Here is a 19,163-nt window from a genome sequence, read left to right as displayed (position 1 = left end):
TTGTGTCAACAACAGTCCAGACTGGTGCAAGCCTTCACTTGAATGCCACAACCTTTTTGAGTAGTATTGCTGACCGTGTGTATCCATTTATGGGCACAATTGGTATCACTTTAAAATAAAGCTCCAATATAAAGGGTTTATAAATAGTCTATGAGGGAGTTTATTAATGGTTAATAATTTGTTATATATGTAAATACTTTATAAACCAATAATAAGTACAGATAAACACATAAAACATATCCTACTTTATTTTATATATTTGTTTCATCAATCAGCATTAACATATCTAATAAAATAATAACATGAAAAGTCAGTTTGGTTATGTAATGGTGTTTTATTTTAATATACACCACATTATGATTATTGAAAATTATTAATAACAGATAACAAGAGATATGTTATTAACAAATATGAAAAAAGATCTGAGGTGTAACAGTTTAATTGGATGTTTAATTATTATTTGTCAAACAACAGACCACTCTTGCCCTTTTATGTATATCTTGTAACGGCTTGTTAATGATTAAAAAAAAAGTATTTGCAACCTAATTAATAACATTAATAAACTTCTTTATGAACTATTTATAAACTAATTTTTTAGGGAGCCTTATTTTAAAGTTGTACCCCACAATTTAAACACCACACATCTAATGGTTACTTCCAGAATGTGCAAAACATGTGCAAATGCACAAACACATAGCTTGCCTGGTTGATGTAAAAAAGTATTGCTAATAGAATAACACTTTCTGGAGCAGATAAAAATAATTTATTTGGCACCTAATGCCTAATGCCAGACTGTGTTCTCTGTAATGATGTTTGGTGCTCTATGTAGTACATTTGGGGTGGGTTTTTGATAAATGAATTGGGGCTGATACTGTCATACTGTACATCCTGATTTTACTAATGCCCTTGTCAATAAATCTAATCAATCCTCACAGTAATGCTCTGAAATCTAGTATAAGGCCTTCTGTCCTGAACAGTAGAGACAGTTGCTCTCCACCAAAAAGTGGATAAACTATATTTAAAACACTTGATTTGTGAAAAAAATGATAAATGAGCATGTGTCTCAACACTTTTATCAACATGGTGTATTTAGATAGCTATTTATCTTTATAATATAGATGGATAATATCTGTATGCTCTGTCTACAGCCTGTGTTTCCCTTGTGAACAGCAGCAGTCGGTTGAGGCTGGCAGTCAACAGGAAATGGTGAGACAGTTGCATCAACTGACCATTGGGAGGGGAGCAGTTAAGAGCAGTGTCTTTTTCTGTTTCTTTTTTTAATCTTTACACAATCTGATGCTGCTCTTCGGTCCTAACCACTTCCTTTTTCTGCTTAAACCTAATTAGAGATTCACACGAAAGAGAATTTATGAAAAACAAAATATATAGCTCTCTACTTCTATACTTACTCTGAAGTAATTGCATGAAAATAGCCAACGCACTTATTAAAATGCAGAATCGCTAATTACACCAGCCTTTATCTCTCAGCTCTGCTCCTTCTGCACAGTCAAAACATCTTACTAAAGCGCTGTCGCAAAACTGAAGCACTCTTGCACAACAAGTTGAAGTGCTGAGGTTATTTTCCTCCTCAGACCAGTAAGAACCAGTCTCTGTTGAAGTACAAGGCCTAGAGGTAGAATGATAGAATCCTGAATAAGGTGTGGCACCAAATCAGCATTTCGGTTCATTTTATAAGCTTTACAGTAATCAATCAAATCATACACATTTAACCACAGGTTTGAGTGCAGTTAAAGAAAAGTGAGATGTATGGTAAAAGAACTGATAAATAACTTTACTTATCTGTAAATCTGCATTTCTTGCTCCTGGGCTCCCTCTACAGTCAGAAAGTGGAAATCATGCTTTGAGCCACTGTCAAAGAAAATGCTTTTTTGGATGAGCTGAGAGATACAGAAAGTAAAGGAAGCATGTGGACTGAGGCAGTACATTTGTATTAAAGGATTTTGGAATGTCACTTGGTCTCTCACTAACTCGTGCTGTCTCTCCATCTCTCACTCACACATGTTATCGCACTTGAATGCCTAACCCCTTTCTCTGGGTTTGGATGTTTGGGTGTTGTTTTATCCTCTATACAATGGTTAAAGCAGATGTATGTCCGTTTGGTTGAATGTGTTTAATTTTGCCCCGTCAACAAAGCTTCTCTTCTGTGGAAGGTGGTGGATATTAGGGGTGTCACGATTTCGATATTTCATCGAAACCGATCAAAATCATGTCATGGTCTCGAGCCTCAAAGTCAAAAAGAGGATCGACTATACCTCCCGCAAATGGAGCAGCACGCTACGCAAATGGTGCAGCACACTGTAGCCGACGCCACGGACATTGTGACTGCTCAATGAGCAGCCCTTTCTCCAGAGAATATGGACATTCTCATCTTCTTAAAGAAAAATTTAAAAAATATAAAAATAACTGTTGTTTTGTCTAGCCTCCAATATGTTAATAGTTTTGGTACTTTAAGGAGCATCTTTGTCTCAGAAAAAAAATAATAATATATCTTTGTTAAACAAAAAAACTTGTCATTCTCAGGGACCGAGTCTTATTTTTCATGTTTACCTGTTATAGTAGGATAGAGTTCAGTTTGTTGAGGCTCTAATTGTTCTATTATTTTGTACATGACTGTTTGTGTATTTTTTATTGTTTATTTCATGTTGCACATTGCTGTTTTAATAGTACACACTGCTGCTACCAAAAAAGCCACTAGATTAGGCATTACATATATATCTTAGTTAAATTATTTAAATGTGACCATTAGTGCCTAATGTGGTGTATTACAGATCACTTGTATCACTTTGCATCACTTCTATCAAGCCCACCTTTTGAAATAAGATATTCTAAATTTGATTAATCAAACCAATGGCTGACCATAGACTAATCTAAAAACTGGCATAGGCCTCTCTGCTGTAAAAAAAAAAAAAAAAAGAAAAAAAAAAGAAAATCAAGAATCAAATCGAATCGTGATCCTAAAATCAGAAATAAATTCGAATCAAGGATTTAGAGAATCGTGACACCCCTAGTGGATATACGTTAAATTGAACTCCTCAAGACCCTGAAATGTTTGTGTTGTGTTCAAAACTCTGTGGTTCAAGCTAAATTCTCCTCATATTTTAATTAGTGTGACACCCTGTAACTAACTGAGAACATATCATTACTTATTATCTATGCTTAATATCACTGTCAGTGTAACCTATACCAATGATCTGCTTCTGCACCATCATACAGAATAAGGTGGATTCTTGGAAATTAGAAGATTAATTTAATTGTTGTGTGGAAGAAAACACAATTAACATACCCCACAGTTCAGCATCAGATTTCGTTTCCTTTCATTTTTATTTAACAATAAAATAAAAGAAACAAAGATACAACCAACAACTCCACATTCTCCTTTGTTTTAAAAACATAGGCTTACACATCGTCCCACTTAACAATCTGTAATATATATCTATATCTCTTTTCTTATACTCTGTGACACATTACAAGTTAATAAAAAAGACAAACATTTTAAACGTAAGCTTTTTAAAAAAGTTTTATTTCATTAGATTGTCTATGGATCTTTTGGAGTTTATCCACACAGAGGTTGGGTAACTGTAAATAGGCACGGCAGTCTCGTACTTTACTTTGGTGCAGGCTTCCTCAACGGCTTACAGAGCTGAGAATTATCTTGGGTAACAGTACAGCTGCGGTACTCTCTCTCTTTTTCTTTCTCTCTCTCTGATATCTCTAAATTCATCTGACCATTACTGCAGCCATTACTTCTGCTGGTGCAAACCTGCGCAGCTTGCTATATTTTGATCTTGGTCAGCCTTGATGTTGAGGTATCTGCTGACCGCGTCTGCAATTTACAGTTACGCCAAACCGCCCGTGTTTTAGGGAGGATATCTCGTCATACGGTTGTACGACCAATACGACCATATGGTGATTGACCAATAACTCAGCTTCAAGTTTGCTCTACTTCGTCAATTTTTCACTCGACATGCATGCACCCGGGGTCCGTATGAGCACCTTTATATATCGGAGTATAGCACCATTTTTTTCGAGAGTCAGTCAGGACCCAGCTGTCAGCATGCACAAACTTTAAGTATCCTTTCGAGTACGTATCCTACATGTCGCAACCGTTTACAAACATTACAAGGCAATTAATGAATATTCATACAGTACCATACATGTTAAACGTGAACTAATACAGTACACACGTTAAAGAAAGTGCTACAATACAGAACAATTGCTTTCTTGTTTTGAGTCATATAATATTCTATAGGACTATAGGAGGACACACTAAGGATGTACGTTACATTATCAAAAGATACACCAAAACATTTTTTATTTCACCATTTCTTTTTGAGTCTTTATCAAACACTTATACTTCTAAATTTCCAACTTCAGCAGCAGAGGCGCCGTGATCAACACAAAGAGAAAAAAACGAAACAAAAATGAACGAACCAACAAAGCTTCGATATCCACACCTTTACAGCACATTACCTACACGACTATCAGTTATTAACACAGAAAGAGGCCTGTGCGCCTCGGCCGGACCGCTGTTTTCAAACCGTCAAACCGTTTCTCGTTACTGGGTTCTCGTTACTCATTCTTCGTAAAGTCCTACTATTAAGAATGCTCAATTACCCCATTCACAATTTCTAACGTTAGCTTTTTTTGTGCCTCGAAAGTACTGTAACAACAACTACGTTACATTTTGGTGATAAAGGCAACGTACAGTTCCAGTACCATCAAACCATAAACCTACACTAAATCATTACAAATCACATTGTAATGATTTTAAGGCTTATGGGTTTAAAAAGTGTTACTTGAATACAAGTCAGGCTATGCATTACATATTAACAGTCCAATTCTATGAATTCAAGTGTGAAGAGTGTGAGAACTAAGATAGCTGCAATAAAATAACATTTTAAATGGCCTCATAGTTTACTAAGTAATGGACTTGTGCACTTATGCACCAAATAACATAATAATAATAAGAACGTTTCCTAAAATTTCCCCCAAAATCCCAAATCTACCAATCAAGCATCCCATCACCCTGAAAGGCCTGAAAAGCCTGGAAGGACCAGAATAATTCACCTGCTAATAAAGGATGCGAATGGTACCAAACAACATGTTACAGTATTGTGATAACATTTCATATTCTATACATACACAACATATTATATATGTTCTATATAGTTTCTTTGAGGTCAAAAATAATAAGCATGTGTACAGTTTTAAAGTGCATTTTTATCTTTTCAAAAAGGGCTGGCCCGAAGAGCATTTTACAGGCTTCAGATGCTTGTTGATGTTTCCAAACTACCAGAACTCAAATACTCTTATTTAAAATTCAAAATAATAAATATCCAAAATATGCATTATATATGGCAGGTCTCTATTTAAACATTTTGCAAATTCTCAATTGATCATAGGGGTTGACATAGTTGACATAGGGTAATGAAATAAGCAAAATGGAGATTTAACTTGGTGTGCTTTTGGCAGAAACATTATATCTTCTCATGATTTCTGTGTGGATTTATCTGGCTTTTAATTCCAGCACCGAGCCACCTGAGGAACTCGTGAAGCTTGCTCCAACATATATGATTCGACTTAGCTTCAAGTAATTTTGACCTGATCCAGCTCATGACAATCTTAATAATTATGTGTGGAAGGACATGCAAAACAAAGCAAATGAACATGATGAATAAACACTTGATTACTAAAGCGATTCAGGCCAGCCCTAGCTTTATCTACTCTATCTGCACTACTGGAGTTCAGAGGTAACATCCTTTATGGCCTTATGGTCTTCATCACTTTTCAAAGAAGCAGCCTTTTTACATAGAAATAAATGTAATATTCTAAAATAATCTAGTAGCTGATTTTACCAATAGAATGTATGAATCTATAAGTTGTCAATGGCCAGTACGTGTGAGCCCTGAAGTAGAATAAATGAATAGGAGAAAAGAGCATTCATAAGAGGTAATAAACCACAGTTTTTCAAGAAGTGGAAGAAAACAAACTAACTATTAAAAGTTGAAGACTACTAAGGGCAGGGTTTTGTCCTGCCGTTGCTATTCATTTGTCTGGAATAAGGTATAATTAAGGTCTGGAAAATAAACCCAAAAAGTTCACTTTAAGCAGAAAAGGTCCATAACAACAGGCGCTGCCCCTGGGACAGCTTTCATCATACTCATCATGTTCATCATACTCATATACATTTACAGTCAGTCATAGCAAAACGAGGAACTTAAAAGCAAAGCTGAAAACAAAACAATAAAAAAACAAGCAAAAAAAAACAAAAACTGTCAATCACACATTATGTTCCTTGGTTAACTATAATCTTTATATAGTCTATAGGTTTGCTGCTCTCTTGGTGTACTGAGACCTTAGTTGTGACAACAATACAAAGCCAACACACTCACAGGTCACATGATTTCTGTTTTAGTGTCAAATCTGGAAATTCGGTCCAGTTTTTACATCAAGCGAGCATCGCAAGTGCTCTGGAGAGGCTAAGAATGTGCTGCATTTTCTTTGTAAAATGTGTACTTAATGGTGAGACGCTCTGTATGTGCGTGATTGTCATAATTATCACACAAGTGAGAAATCGATCCCTCCGTTTCGTCATATGGGTGAGAAACCGTCCCTTCTAATGAGTAATTCAAATAGTAAAAGAGGCAGCAGCAACAGCAGCAGCGTCGGCGGCGGCAGCTAAAAGTGCTGTTTTAATAAAGTGCTAGAGGGAAGTGCTGCTTTTGATGTCTATGTTATGTTTTAGGACATTTTTTAATGGGTTAGCCATGTGAGCTTGGCCCACATGAGCCTTCCTTACGTTGCACTGTAAAATAGATATAGATAGATAGATATAACTCTAAAATGGATAGATCTAAAAATTGCAAGTGGTCAAAAATGCATCAAATAGCTAGTTTATAATATTATCTTATCTTACTTAATATCAAAGTCTTTTAAAGCACTAAGAACCAATAGGAATGGGCAAAAGGATTGCTTTTTTGTCGGCTGGACATTATTTGCATACGTACGTGAACATGCTCAAAGACGTCTTTCAGACCATACACATACACTCAATAGGGGGGAAATAATTATAGGAAGAAAACTGACCACAAATATTTGTATCAACCTCTACGTTTCATTGTGCTATGAGGTGTGAACAAAGAAATGTCCTGTAGCACAGATTTTTTTTTTTTGCTGTCCTCATAGAAAAGGCATAAGGGCCACTGCCAGGCAGTTATGAGGCCAGCGCTCGACTTGCGACGCTGCTTTGCTTTGTGTCTTGTGAACACCTCTGTCCTATGAATGTTTCCAGAGACCATTTATTCTTACTTCTTTTTAAAACTTGTTTTCCTCTAAGCTTACTCTGTAATTGCACAACTGAAAGAACTAAAAGGCTTCCCCAGACAGCATAATCACTACCAGCAGCCTAGTCTGAGTAGAATTGGCATGGCTCCAGTTTGAGTCTAGGCTTGAGTCTGACCCAAATGCTCGGCTCACATTCAGGCCGAGGGCTGAATGTACCAACACCCCGGCTGCCAAGTGTAATACAACAATTGGCCCAATCCATTTCTCCAGTTGTTGAGTATGAACCACATTTGACCAATACAGCCTTGATTCTTCATGCTATCTGGGACGGATGACTCTACTACCTACAAGTACATCAAACCAAGCTTTTGTGCTGTCCACTGGAAAACAATGGTAACGCCAAGACAGCACCAAAACAACTGGCTTCCATTGGTAAAAAGCCCTGTTTTAAGTATGAAAGCAGTAAAGCCCTTAACATGCCTGTCAGGCAGATTTTCAGTATAATATAGCTTGTTAAGATATGACGTTTCTATCCATTGTTTGCTCTCTCCTATAGATTGCGACTCTTTTTTACACGACCAGTTTTTACCGAACAGTTAAACAGTAGCTAAGCCCTAGATTTACAAAAGCAGGCCCAGGTCTTAGGTTCTATACTGCAGTATACATTTTCACAACAATTGGGCCTTTCACATCTCAATAAACAGACAATAAATAAATATCACAGGGTTGACAGTTTCTGTGGCTTAATAAATAATTATTATAAAAAATGTATTAAACTCATTTAATATATTTTTTAAACTTGGCTAATGCTGCGTTCATGAGGTTTTCTAAACACCAAATGGGAAAAATTCACTTGAATGACCATTCAACTTTGAAAATTGCTGCTCAGAAAACCAGAAAAAGTTTCCTCCAATGCTCTGATTTCTGAGGTCATTTTAACATTGTTACATAACATTTTTGGTTATTTTATTATTTGATAACTACAGTGTACAAAGTAACTACTGTTTTTATTATTAAACCAAAATATGTATATTTTGTCTCTTTTACACAAAAAGTCCAAATCTGACTGATTGTGATGCTGCTCAAATTAATCAGTGTTAAAATCAGTTTACAGAAACTGGGTATGACTAGGTCTTTAAAACTGATATACCGTATTTTTAGCACTATAAGGCTCATTTTAAATCCTTTAATTTTCCCAAAAATCATCAGTGCACCTTTTAATACGGTGCACCTTATGTATGAATTTTACCAGTCAGGTTGTAAAAGTAAATCCACTTTGCTGAAGTGCAGAGTTATAAAGAAGTTTTAGTTTAGTTCTCCAGCAGTTTTAGCATTAGCTGCTAACCACATGATGCACTAGCTCCTGTGCTGTTCAGAGGTATTATCTGCCTGTACTCTGTTGCTCACCCGGATAGCACTGTTGGAGCAGCATTAGCATTACCCACTAACTGCAGCGCTAGCTCCTGTGCTGTTCAGAGGCGAGTTATTTATATCAGACTGTATCCTGTGCGTTTACTGTGTTAAAACAAGCTACATGGGACCAACCGCTAGCTAATATCTCCCTGGTTTAGTGGAAAAAACACAGGGTTCCTCAGTGTAGCTCTGTTGGGTGGCACTAACTTCAAACCACTAACTGCTAGCGGTTAGCCGCTAATGCTTCAGCTTTAGTGAAAATCTGTAAATCTAAGCTTACTGTGAATAAACAGAAGCACTTTACTGACCAAAATAAACAGTTCTCAGGAGAGGAATTTGTGTAGATTTGCATCCAGCGTTTGTTTGACTTATCTGATTTTTTTTTTAAGGATTACAGTTTTGTTTACTTAGCTTAGCGTTACAGGACTCTTGATGAATTTAGAAGGAAAACACGACCAACACCCCTGTTGCTACTACTAGTTGCAAGTGTCACATAAAATGCACCTTATAATCTGATGCATTTTATGTATGAAAATAGACCAGAAAATAGACTGATGCACCATATAGTGTGAAAAATACGGTAAATGAGCTCAGTTCTGTTCTGTTGTGATGTGAGTTGGAGGAGTTAAACTGCGGTGGGCTGAATAAATTACTTTATAAAAGCATTTGCTGCAATAAAACATGTTTTTTGGCAATATACATTTTTAAATGCCCAAGAAAAATCTGGATCATTTTAGACACTTCAGTCTATTCTCAGTTTTCTGCTGTTTGAGATCTCTTCCTGTAATCGTTATTTAGGCAGTATCTCCTCACCACAGTGCGGTCAGGCTGCTTCAGACTGCGACTGGAATATTTTCTGAGTCCTCTGAGCTGTGTCTGTTCTGTCAGTAGGCTGTTGTTTTCATGCTTAGTACTTGTCCAGGGGCTGAGATGTACGCAGTGTGTTCCTGCTGAAGGCTGCTGCTGCTGCTGAGATCACAAGACTCTGCTCAGCCCATCAGAAGGTCACATGTGGCTAAGCTAGCCTGAAAGATGCTACACTGACCCGGACTGTCTTCTGTCTTTGTATGTTTAGGAGAGCAAGTAAAATGTTACATACCAGATTCACTACATTTACATTTGGTTTGTATTAAAGTTGTTGTGGGAGTGCAGACAGAGAGAGAGGATAGAGAGAAGGGTCTGCGAGGTTATTGGATTATAGGGTCTGATAGACTCTTGGGTTTGGTGTTTAATGGGTGTTTTTGGGAGTTGTACTGTTCCTTCCTCTTCTAAATTCATCTGGTGTCTTTTGTCTTTTTGTGTGCTTGGAATGATGACAGTTTTTTGTACTGATTTTTTTTAGGTTGAATTGAGACTCTAGGTTTGGGTTTTTTTCATGAATAAACAATATTTTTTAACACATTTTAAATCTTAGCCTTGCTCTAGAAACAAATACCCAACAGACCCAACAGGATTTTTTGACATCTTACAATAATTATATTATAGACTCATCATATAATATATGGACAAGATGTCAATATTTTTGGCTGACCTCAATTTTTAGTGTCTAATGTGTGCTTTTTTCGTTTATAAAAAGAAAATGCTAGGTTAATTTTGCTAACTACCACTGAACTTGGACGATTTACCAATTAATTCAGTATATTTACATGCACATGCATAATCAGATTATCTACAGAATTATGTGATCTAAGAAATAGGATTATGCTGTTTACATCACTACCTGAATAATCTGACAACTGCAGAACATCTCATATTTCTATACATCCAAATTATAAAGATAAGTAATGGTATTTCTCAGTCAATGTATACTTTTTTTACCAGAGTATTCTGGTTAAACATACAAAGAAAGCTCTAAATTCTTACTAATTAAAAGTGAAGTGCACATGCTATAAGCATTTTATTAGAAGCAACATGTTAAAATTGTTTTAAAATTTCAATAATATTGTTTATCGCTGTAATATCTGTAAAAAATATTTAGTCAGAATAATAATAATTATAGTGACTGGGGAAAAACATTTTTTACATTTTCACATTTTTTCTAATGAATTGCGATAGAAGGATTCTTCAATAACTCAATTACTTGGAATCAAACAATTTAACATTGACTTTAATTGAAAGCCAATAAGTTATTTTCCTTTTTTATATAAAGCTAAAATTCAGAGGATACAAGGTTTTTGTGAGTCAGTGACAATATACTAGTTTCCTACATTTAATGCAGGAGGGCCCACATGCATAGTCCACAGGTCAGTGCATCATATTTAGCTTTCAGGAGATATGGCAAAAGTCATGGGACCTATCCCATTATACAGGAAGTGGTATGTCAGAGTAAATGACACCATTGTGGACATGCTGAAATAGCTACACAGGAGATCCTAAGCTGGAAAATGAAAAAAATCCTAAGCTTTCATGAACGCAGCATTAGCTGTAGCAAGTGTGTAGCTAGCTTTACTCTAATTCAAAAAGTGGGTCTGTGATCTGTGAACATCAGTCTGCTCAGATGCTCTAAAGCAATTACGTTAAAAGCAGTCTCAGTATTAAGTACACTTACTATGAAGCAGGGCCTAGCATCCTAAACCAATGGTACCGGTACTGATGAGGATGAGGATGATAATGATATGGATGATGATGATAACAGGCGTCTGATCTGAACTCATTCTTGACCTATGAATTCAATACAGCTATACTTTCTCTTTACTGATTGCTGCGTAACCGTGAGAAGGGAATCTACTGTATTAAACAGGTTAATCCATCTCCCTAATCTGATCTGAGTCTGTAACCTGTCTACAGTATCTTCAGTTTGGCTTGCTACTATGCTTTCCATCCCAACAGTAGCAGCTCAGTTATATGTAAACAATGGTAGTTAATATTTGTCTGTAACAAAGAACAAGTTCCATTGTTCAAACCTATCTGAGTATATAATGCAAAAAAAATCCTGTTTCAATGTAGATTTACTTATTTTCAATATATTTAAAACACAAAAACTGTGCAAAATGTTCCGATTGCACTAATCCCCATGTAAGCAGAAGTGTTTAAGCAGAAATGTCACTCACTTCTGCTTAATAATAATATATAAAACATTCTACTACTGTTAAAAGATGAGTTTGGTAAACAATCAAATGAGCATGATTTATAACTGATTCTAGATGCAGTTAATCAAGACACGTTTAGATATGGAGAAGCTAAGCTAATGTGTCTAGCCAACACTAGACAAGGACTCACTAATTAATTTTTTCTAAATACACACACTGAAAAACATCTCTTAACCTGGTGAAGACACACTAAATACATTTTTTGTGTACAGACACATCATATAATCACAGTCTAGCTTACTTTAGTCTTTAAACAAATATTACAATAAACATTAGCCAAATAGCAGTGCAGCAATTTTAGCTAACTGGAATAACTTCTAACTGAAGACTGTATGTAAGGTCACTGGATACTGGTTACGTACACAAGAATATCTGATCTGTGACAGTATACTCTTAACAGCCAGATCATAATTCATGTCATTTTTATGTCAAATAGAACAAAATGGAAAACAGCACTGAGGGAGGTTTTCAGTCTTCAGACAAAATTTGAAGGTGATCTTTTGTGCATATGCATCTGTTTACACACAGAAACTGGAATACCTTATAGGTCATAATTAAAAGATATGAACAGCCTTTTTTAATCTGCTGTGTAAACATAGCCTTTATTTAGTGTCATTACCCATTGATGCTTCACTTTAGCCTAGAAGTTTAACCCTTGTGTGGTGTTTGGGTCTGTGGGACCCGTTTTCATTTTTCATCAAATGATACTAAAAAAATATTTATATATATATATTACATACAGTATGTTTGGCCAGGGGCTAATAAACATTGCTTCATTTGTAAATGTGAAGCTAAACAAATTTTCTACTCATATCTTGAGTTTAATTCATTTTCTTTTACATGTTATTAAAAAACTAATAAAAAAAAGAGTAGCACTTTTTAAAAGAAATGTAACATAAGAAAGGTAAAGGGCAAATATTAACCATGTAAGCTGTTTATATTGCTTGCAATTAGGGTGAAGCAAGCATGTGTAAAGCATTTTAATGTAAAATTGCTTAAGTTTGCTGAATTAAATACAAGTAACAGTAAACGAGTAACAAAAATATGAACACCACACAAGGGTTAAATAAGGTTATCCATGCTGTTTTATCGAATTTACTAAAATGTTCAAATTTAAAAAAAAAAAAAAAGGTTTACGAATTTTAAAACTCAGTTTGTGAAGCTAACTTATGAAATAAACATGTGGCAGTCTAATGCTAGTGTTTGTTACCAGCCCTAGCCTAGCATTTCCCTATGTAAACTAAAGAAGCGCGCGCTATTAGATACCAAACGTTTCTTGGCTGATGGACTGCATCTAGGGCAGGTGATCAATCATGTTCATGTTCAAGTGATAAATCATGTTAATCTGATTCTTTGTCAAACTCCTCCTTTAAGAGTAAGTAAGCAAGTTGTGTATGTCACTGAGTGCATTAGGAAGCCTTAACGAAATCAGCTGGAACTAATACGTGATCAAGTTCCTTATGTACGTTCCCTTTGTTTTTGCCTCAACCTCTCCTGAAAAATCTGTGAGAGGAGAAAAATCCTGTCATGGACAGAGCCTGTCCATCAGGGTTAGCTGCTTCTGAAACTGTGCTCTATTCACTATGTGGAAGGGGACTTTATTTTTCCCCACATTGCACCATAAAATATAAACTGTGTCCCAAAGCCTGGACTGCAGTCGAGGTAGGGCAGGTCCTGGGTAAACCTGTACTACCAAATAGCCTACTCGCCATCTCAGTAGTCTGTTAGTCTCACAGGGCAAACTCCAGAGGCTTGGTTTTCCACCATTTTTGTCAATTTTAGTGGTGCGGTCTTTCTTTTTTTCTTTCATTCCCACACAAGCTAGCCAGCTATACACACGCACACCGTGATGAATGTGATTTTATTTTAAATTCCTTTTTTGGATAGCAGATTTACATGTTTTTGTTCTCTAATTAAGCAATAATACACTCGAGGTTCATGCTATAACGTGAAATATTGTCAGTGCTGTGCTGAAGTCGTATAGCAGGACAGCATTGCCAATATTACACATTATAGCACAAACCTTGAGTGTATTATTGCGATCATACCACAGTTCCATTATCACTGTTTTGAGTTAAAAAGGATGAGAAAATACGATCTGTTTGGTTATAAATACTCTGTGAGTTAAAATAGTTCCATTGCTGCTGTGTGTAGCTGCACTATTTGCTTTTTGTAAGAGCTGCATCATTACCTGTTAACTGTATGTGGTGGAGTAATACATGAAGAGCTTCGGTTACAGTTACATTACTGGCTGATAATGTATTTATCACTTAAAAAATGCCTCTCAGCCAATCACAATGCAGGGTCGGAACTAACTGTGGTATAGTTCTGTGTATTCTGTGGCTACAATCTTAGTTCTTAATCATAGGGCCCTAAAAGGGTGTAAGTGTAGTACTAATCTGTTGGGGTTTGGCAGTTATTGGCATTACTATGGCATTAAACAGTTTTAAAAAATGATAATGATATTGTTTATTAGAATTATTTCCAGGCCAGTCTTCTATGACATGGTGGCCAAGAAATCTGGTCTACCACAGCGGCAGCCTGGCATTTGGGACACAGCTATAGTGTACACACAGTGTACCTACTGGATATGAAAAACCCATAATCCATTGTGTGGTTTGGACCGGAGCACTGCTTATCTGTGGAAGACACAATTTGCCATGACACAGCAATCACTTCACAAAAAGATTGATATGCGAAACCGTTTACTTCCTTGTTTAGTTTTTTACTTTATATATTTTATAACAGTTTTGCATGTAGGGGAACGTGAATAGGGCACAGTTTTGGATACGGCTATTGTTTTTAGTTTTTTTGTTGGGATTTTTTATTGTTTTCATTGAATTGTTTCTTTTTGTTAAGAGTTATTTTAAATAATTTGTACTTATTTAAACCTATAGATATTGCTGACCTGGTGCAGTGTTTTTATAATGGTCTTTTTTTTGCGAGAGACTTCATATACACGTACAGTTTTATACTACGTCTCTGGCATGCATACCTCCTGCCCAGTCAATTTATGAAGGTATTCTGCGTGTTTTATCTGACCTTGCTCCACAGATAAAGAATTTCATCTAATTTCTATTCATGCCTCAAAGCCCATTCGCTCTCACTCTGCCTGGGTGCAAATGGACAGACGACAGAAATGTGTGTGGTTCCTCTAACTCTGCATGTGTAAAATGGTCATTTAAAACTGCTGCTCGATTCTACTAGCCACACAAACGCATTCACATTCACGCATTCTGTGCAAACACACACACACACACATGTACACACACACGCGCACACTGACGTACAGGCATTTCAGCATGTGTGAAGGATGCCGAATGAAACGTTTCTCCTCCGCTGTCTCTCCAACCTGTACCTAACCTCCAGCAGAGCATCCTACCCACAGCAGAGCTCCTTCATTTCCTGCCAGCCTGCGTCCCGAGAAGAGGAGCTGTGTTTTGTCCAGTGGAAGTGTAAAAGTGCTATCGTAGTGACCAGAGTCGTACATTACAGTAACAGGCTATAGAGGTACATTGTTCAAAAACAGGCTTAGAAACTAGAACACTGGAACACATCTCCCTCTGCCAGGTGTGAAGCATCTCTTTCCTACATACACACACTCACAAACACACACTCACTGGCAATGTGCACCATCACACAACCACACACACCATGGTGGTGAGCTGGTGTACACCATCACACACTATTACACACTCTCACATAGGCCTGTCACAATAATTACATTGTCAAACTAAGGCAAAATTAATCATTGCTTAGTTCTCATATCTACAAAAGTGTTTTTGGCTAGATTATGTCTGCCCAAAATCACGTAATTTACTCCAATTCTTGATACACTTGGCACATCAATATCATAAAATGTTGGATTATTGACATGTCAGTTGTTTATTTTTTTATTGAAAATTTCTGCAATTTCTAATATAGCAATATTATCGCTAAACAAAAAACTACTGCAATGTCAGTTTTTTCCAAATATTGTGCAGCCCTAATAAACATGACTTCAGTTTTTTTTTACTTATCTCTTTATTTGTCATTTTATTTGCCTGAGCAAGAGAAGCCTATTAATGTGAACAAGACAGTATTTTGTATTTAATTTTGTAAATTATTGTATTATTTTAGTTTTATAATAATATGTTCACTATTACGTATAATACCTTTAATATTGTAATTTCTTATAATAATAAGAACAATGTTCATTGCAGTTATTTCTGGGACAATATTGATATATATTGTCCAGAGTAAAATAGTTAATGGGACCGGCCTACTTGCACACTATGATGAGATGGTGTATACCATCACACACACACACACACCATGGTGAGTGGGCATATGCTGTCACACACTCATACAGTGAGCAGGCATATGCTGTCTCTCTCTCTCTCTCTCTCTCTCTCTCTCACACACACTTTCAGTGAGCTGATGTACACAACACAAACTCTCAAATCCAAGCTATTGTAGCAAGTCTCACACACACACACACACGCACACACACTATTGTGAGCTGATGGGGTGTACACTCGTATCAGTGTGTGTATCACTCATACACTCCATGGTGTGTGGGCATATGCTGTCACTCTCACACTGACACACCGTGGCAAGCATTTGTGCACTGTCTCTCTCACACACACACACACACACGCGCGCACACACACACACGCGCGCACACACATTGTCGAGCTGGCTAACCTCACCATCCACACACACACAAATACACATCATGGTGATCAGGTGTGCACCATCAATACACTCCCCCTCTCCTCACACACGCACGCCAGGAAGGAGCCGTCGTCAGTCCTCGTTCTCGTCCACGTCCGCGCGCCTCTCCGTCCTCCTGTCCGCCCGGCACGCCAGGATGCGGCGCATCTCCTCCTCGTAGCGCATGAAGCTCTCCCCGAAGCGCGCCCACGCCTTCAGCGGCACAGTGATGGCGCTGCGGTGGGGCTGCCGCACCTCGCTCACCTTCAGGAAGACCCCGCGCCGGTTCGCTCCCACGTCGAAGTAGAAGCGCTTGTTGTCCACGCGGAACGACGCGGCCTCGGGCAGGAGCGCGCGCGCGCCCTCTCCGCGGCCCCGGTCCACTCCTCGCGCGCGGTCCCCCCCTCCGGGCTCGTCGGCCTCCGCGTCGCCGAAGTCGTCGATGAGCTGCGAGAGCGCGTCGCGGAACTCGATGAGCCCCTGCGCGGGCAGCACCACCGTCTGCTCCGCCGCGGCCCCTCCGCCTCCGGTGCCGTAGTAGTAACCCACGCTGCCGCCGCTCATTCTGCCGCCGGTGCTCCCTCCGCCGCTGACCGTCTGCCGGATACGGAGGAACCGCCCGCGCTGGTTCTCCTTCAGGTCCAGGTAGTACTTGCGGTTATCGCGCTCGATCAGCTCGCTCTTGAGCACGCGCTGCGCCGCGGTGGCCGACGTGTGCTCGTCGGACGGCGTCGGCGAGCCGGAGCCGGCCTCGCGCTCGTCCTCGTCCTGCTCATCCTCGTGCCTGCTTCCTTGATGCTGCGGGTGCTGCTGCGCGTGGCGGAGTCCGGCGCGCGCGTAGCAGTCGATGAAGCCGCCCAGGCTGCAGCGAAGCTCCGGCGCGAGCGACATGGACAGCGTCAGCTTACTCTTGCGCACGCCGTCGCCCCTGCCCCTGCCCCCGGCACCGTTAGTGCCCCCGCCACCTCCATCCCTACCACCACTGCCGCCACCGCGCCCGCGGCCCAGCCACACCTCGGCGATCTTGAGGAAGCGACCCCGCGCGCTCTGCTTCACGTCCAAGTAGAAGCGCTTCTTCTGCACGTCCACGCGCTTCGATGCCAGCTCCTGCACGTCCACCACGCACGACGAGGACGGTGCTGCTGCCGCTGGCGGAGAGGGAAACGCGCCGCCGCGCGGACACTCGGCCGCCCTCCCTCTTCCTCTGCTCCCGTCAGCCATCATCATCATTATTATCCTCCTCCTCCTGCTCTTCCTCCTCTTCCTCACTCACTCGTTTGCACGAATGCACGCTCGCTTTCACTCTCACTCTCTCTCTCTCACAGGCTAGTTAACTAGCTACATTCATCTCGCGCGGACCCGGCGGCTCCCGGCTCTCTCCATGCGGCTCGAGCTCCCCTTCTCCTCTTTGAAAGTATCGTGGCCGGCTTTCCTCTGTCCGTAGCTTCGTAAGTTTCGCCGTTGATTCTTTCGTTGCGCGCGCTCGCTCGCTGTAGTGTCACCTCGCTTGACCTGAAAATGGTAGCCGAGCCGGCTCGAGCGCGCGTCTCCCTCTATCCTTCTATTTCTTTCTATCCCTCTAGCTCTCTCTCCCTCTATCCAGCGAGGAAAAGGTCAATGCACGCTCGCTTTCGTTAGCTGACCATGTCATTCGCTCGTGCTGCTCGTTCTTTAAGTCCCTCTTTTCACTATCGCTCGCGCCGTCTTTTCTTCAGCTCGCTGCAAATCTGACACTTAGTTGGAAACACCAACAAGCCTGCTGAACCGGGAGAGAGAGAGGGAGAGAGGGAGAAAGGGAGAGAGACCTAGAGAAAGAACAGAAACCGGCCAATCCTGGACGCCGCTAGAGGGCGCAGCGTCAGCACAGCCCCAAACGAACCCATTGACCCTCCCCCCTCCCCTCGCGCTCGCTCTCCACAGGCTTAAAGACACAGGCTGTAAATCAGCAAGTGCAATGTTCAAGTTCAAGATCAAACGAACGGCTGCTGCAGACCCTCTATAAGGGGTCTTCCACTCGTTTGCACTCACTTATTCATTTGATCCCACGTGCAGCTATGAGCTATGCTCTTTCGAAATGCTTCATAGCTCTTTAGCTTCCTTTCCTGTGGTCTGTGCCATTTCTCAGATGGAATTAGCCAGCTAGCTAAGACACCATTTCACCTCACAAGCCCTTACATGTTAATGTTACTGTCTGTTGATAGAACTGTTTTTTTCTCCATGCTCCAATACATTCGACACATTATTGAACACATTGGACCTGAAAGCAACCTTTGTTTGCTGTGGTGTCATCAAAGAGAAACCTGTACTGCTACAGACAGGAACCATCTTCCTCTCTTTAGTAATGGATCAAGGTTTGATTTGGAATACAGCAACAATCGGGGTTCGAGTTTGGAGGCCTCGTAGTGAATGCTTCAATAATACTACCTTTGTTGTGAGCAACAGCCACACACTGCACCAACTTCTGGAGTAATAATCTGGGGCTATGTTATGTGACAGTCAGTCAGTCCCCCCTTGTAGTGATAACGAGGGACACTAAAAGTTCAGTGATATGTGCAGGACATCCTGCGGTCATATATGTTGTGTTGCCTCTCACGGCAGGGCTCCAACTTACATTATTCAGCAGGATAATGCTGGTCCACAGTAAAGGCTTCCCAGGAATGT

The 19,163-nt window shown here is 39.6% G+C and overlaps 1 protein-coding gene across 1 annotated transcript; it reads right to left on the bottom strand.

The window, feature by feature from the left end:
• Positions 1-3,311: 3,311 nt before the first annotated feature.
• purg (purine-rich element binding protein G) lies at positions 3,312-18,659 on the bottom strand. The gene has a single exon (XM_049468976.1). The coding sequence runs from the start codon at positions 17,730-17,732 to the stop codon at positions 16,596-16,598; it is 1,137 nt and encodes a 378-aa protein (XP_049324933.1). The 5' UTR covers positions 17,733-18,659; the 3' UTR covers positions 3,312-16,595.
• Between the last annotated feature and the right edge of the window lie 504 nt (positions 18,660-19,163).

Source organism: Astyanax mexicanus, chromosome 20 (assembly GCF_023375975.1).
Source record: "Astyanax mexicanus isolate ESR-SI-001 chromosome 20, AstMex3_surface, whole genome shotgun sequence".
Taxonomy (NCBI): domain Eukaryota; kingdom Metazoa; phylum Chordata; class Actinopteri; order Characiformes; family Acestrorhamphidae; genus Astyanax; species Astyanax mexicanus.
Note: the sequence above shows the minus strand (reverse complement) of the source record. Positions and strands in the feature narration are given on the sequence as shown.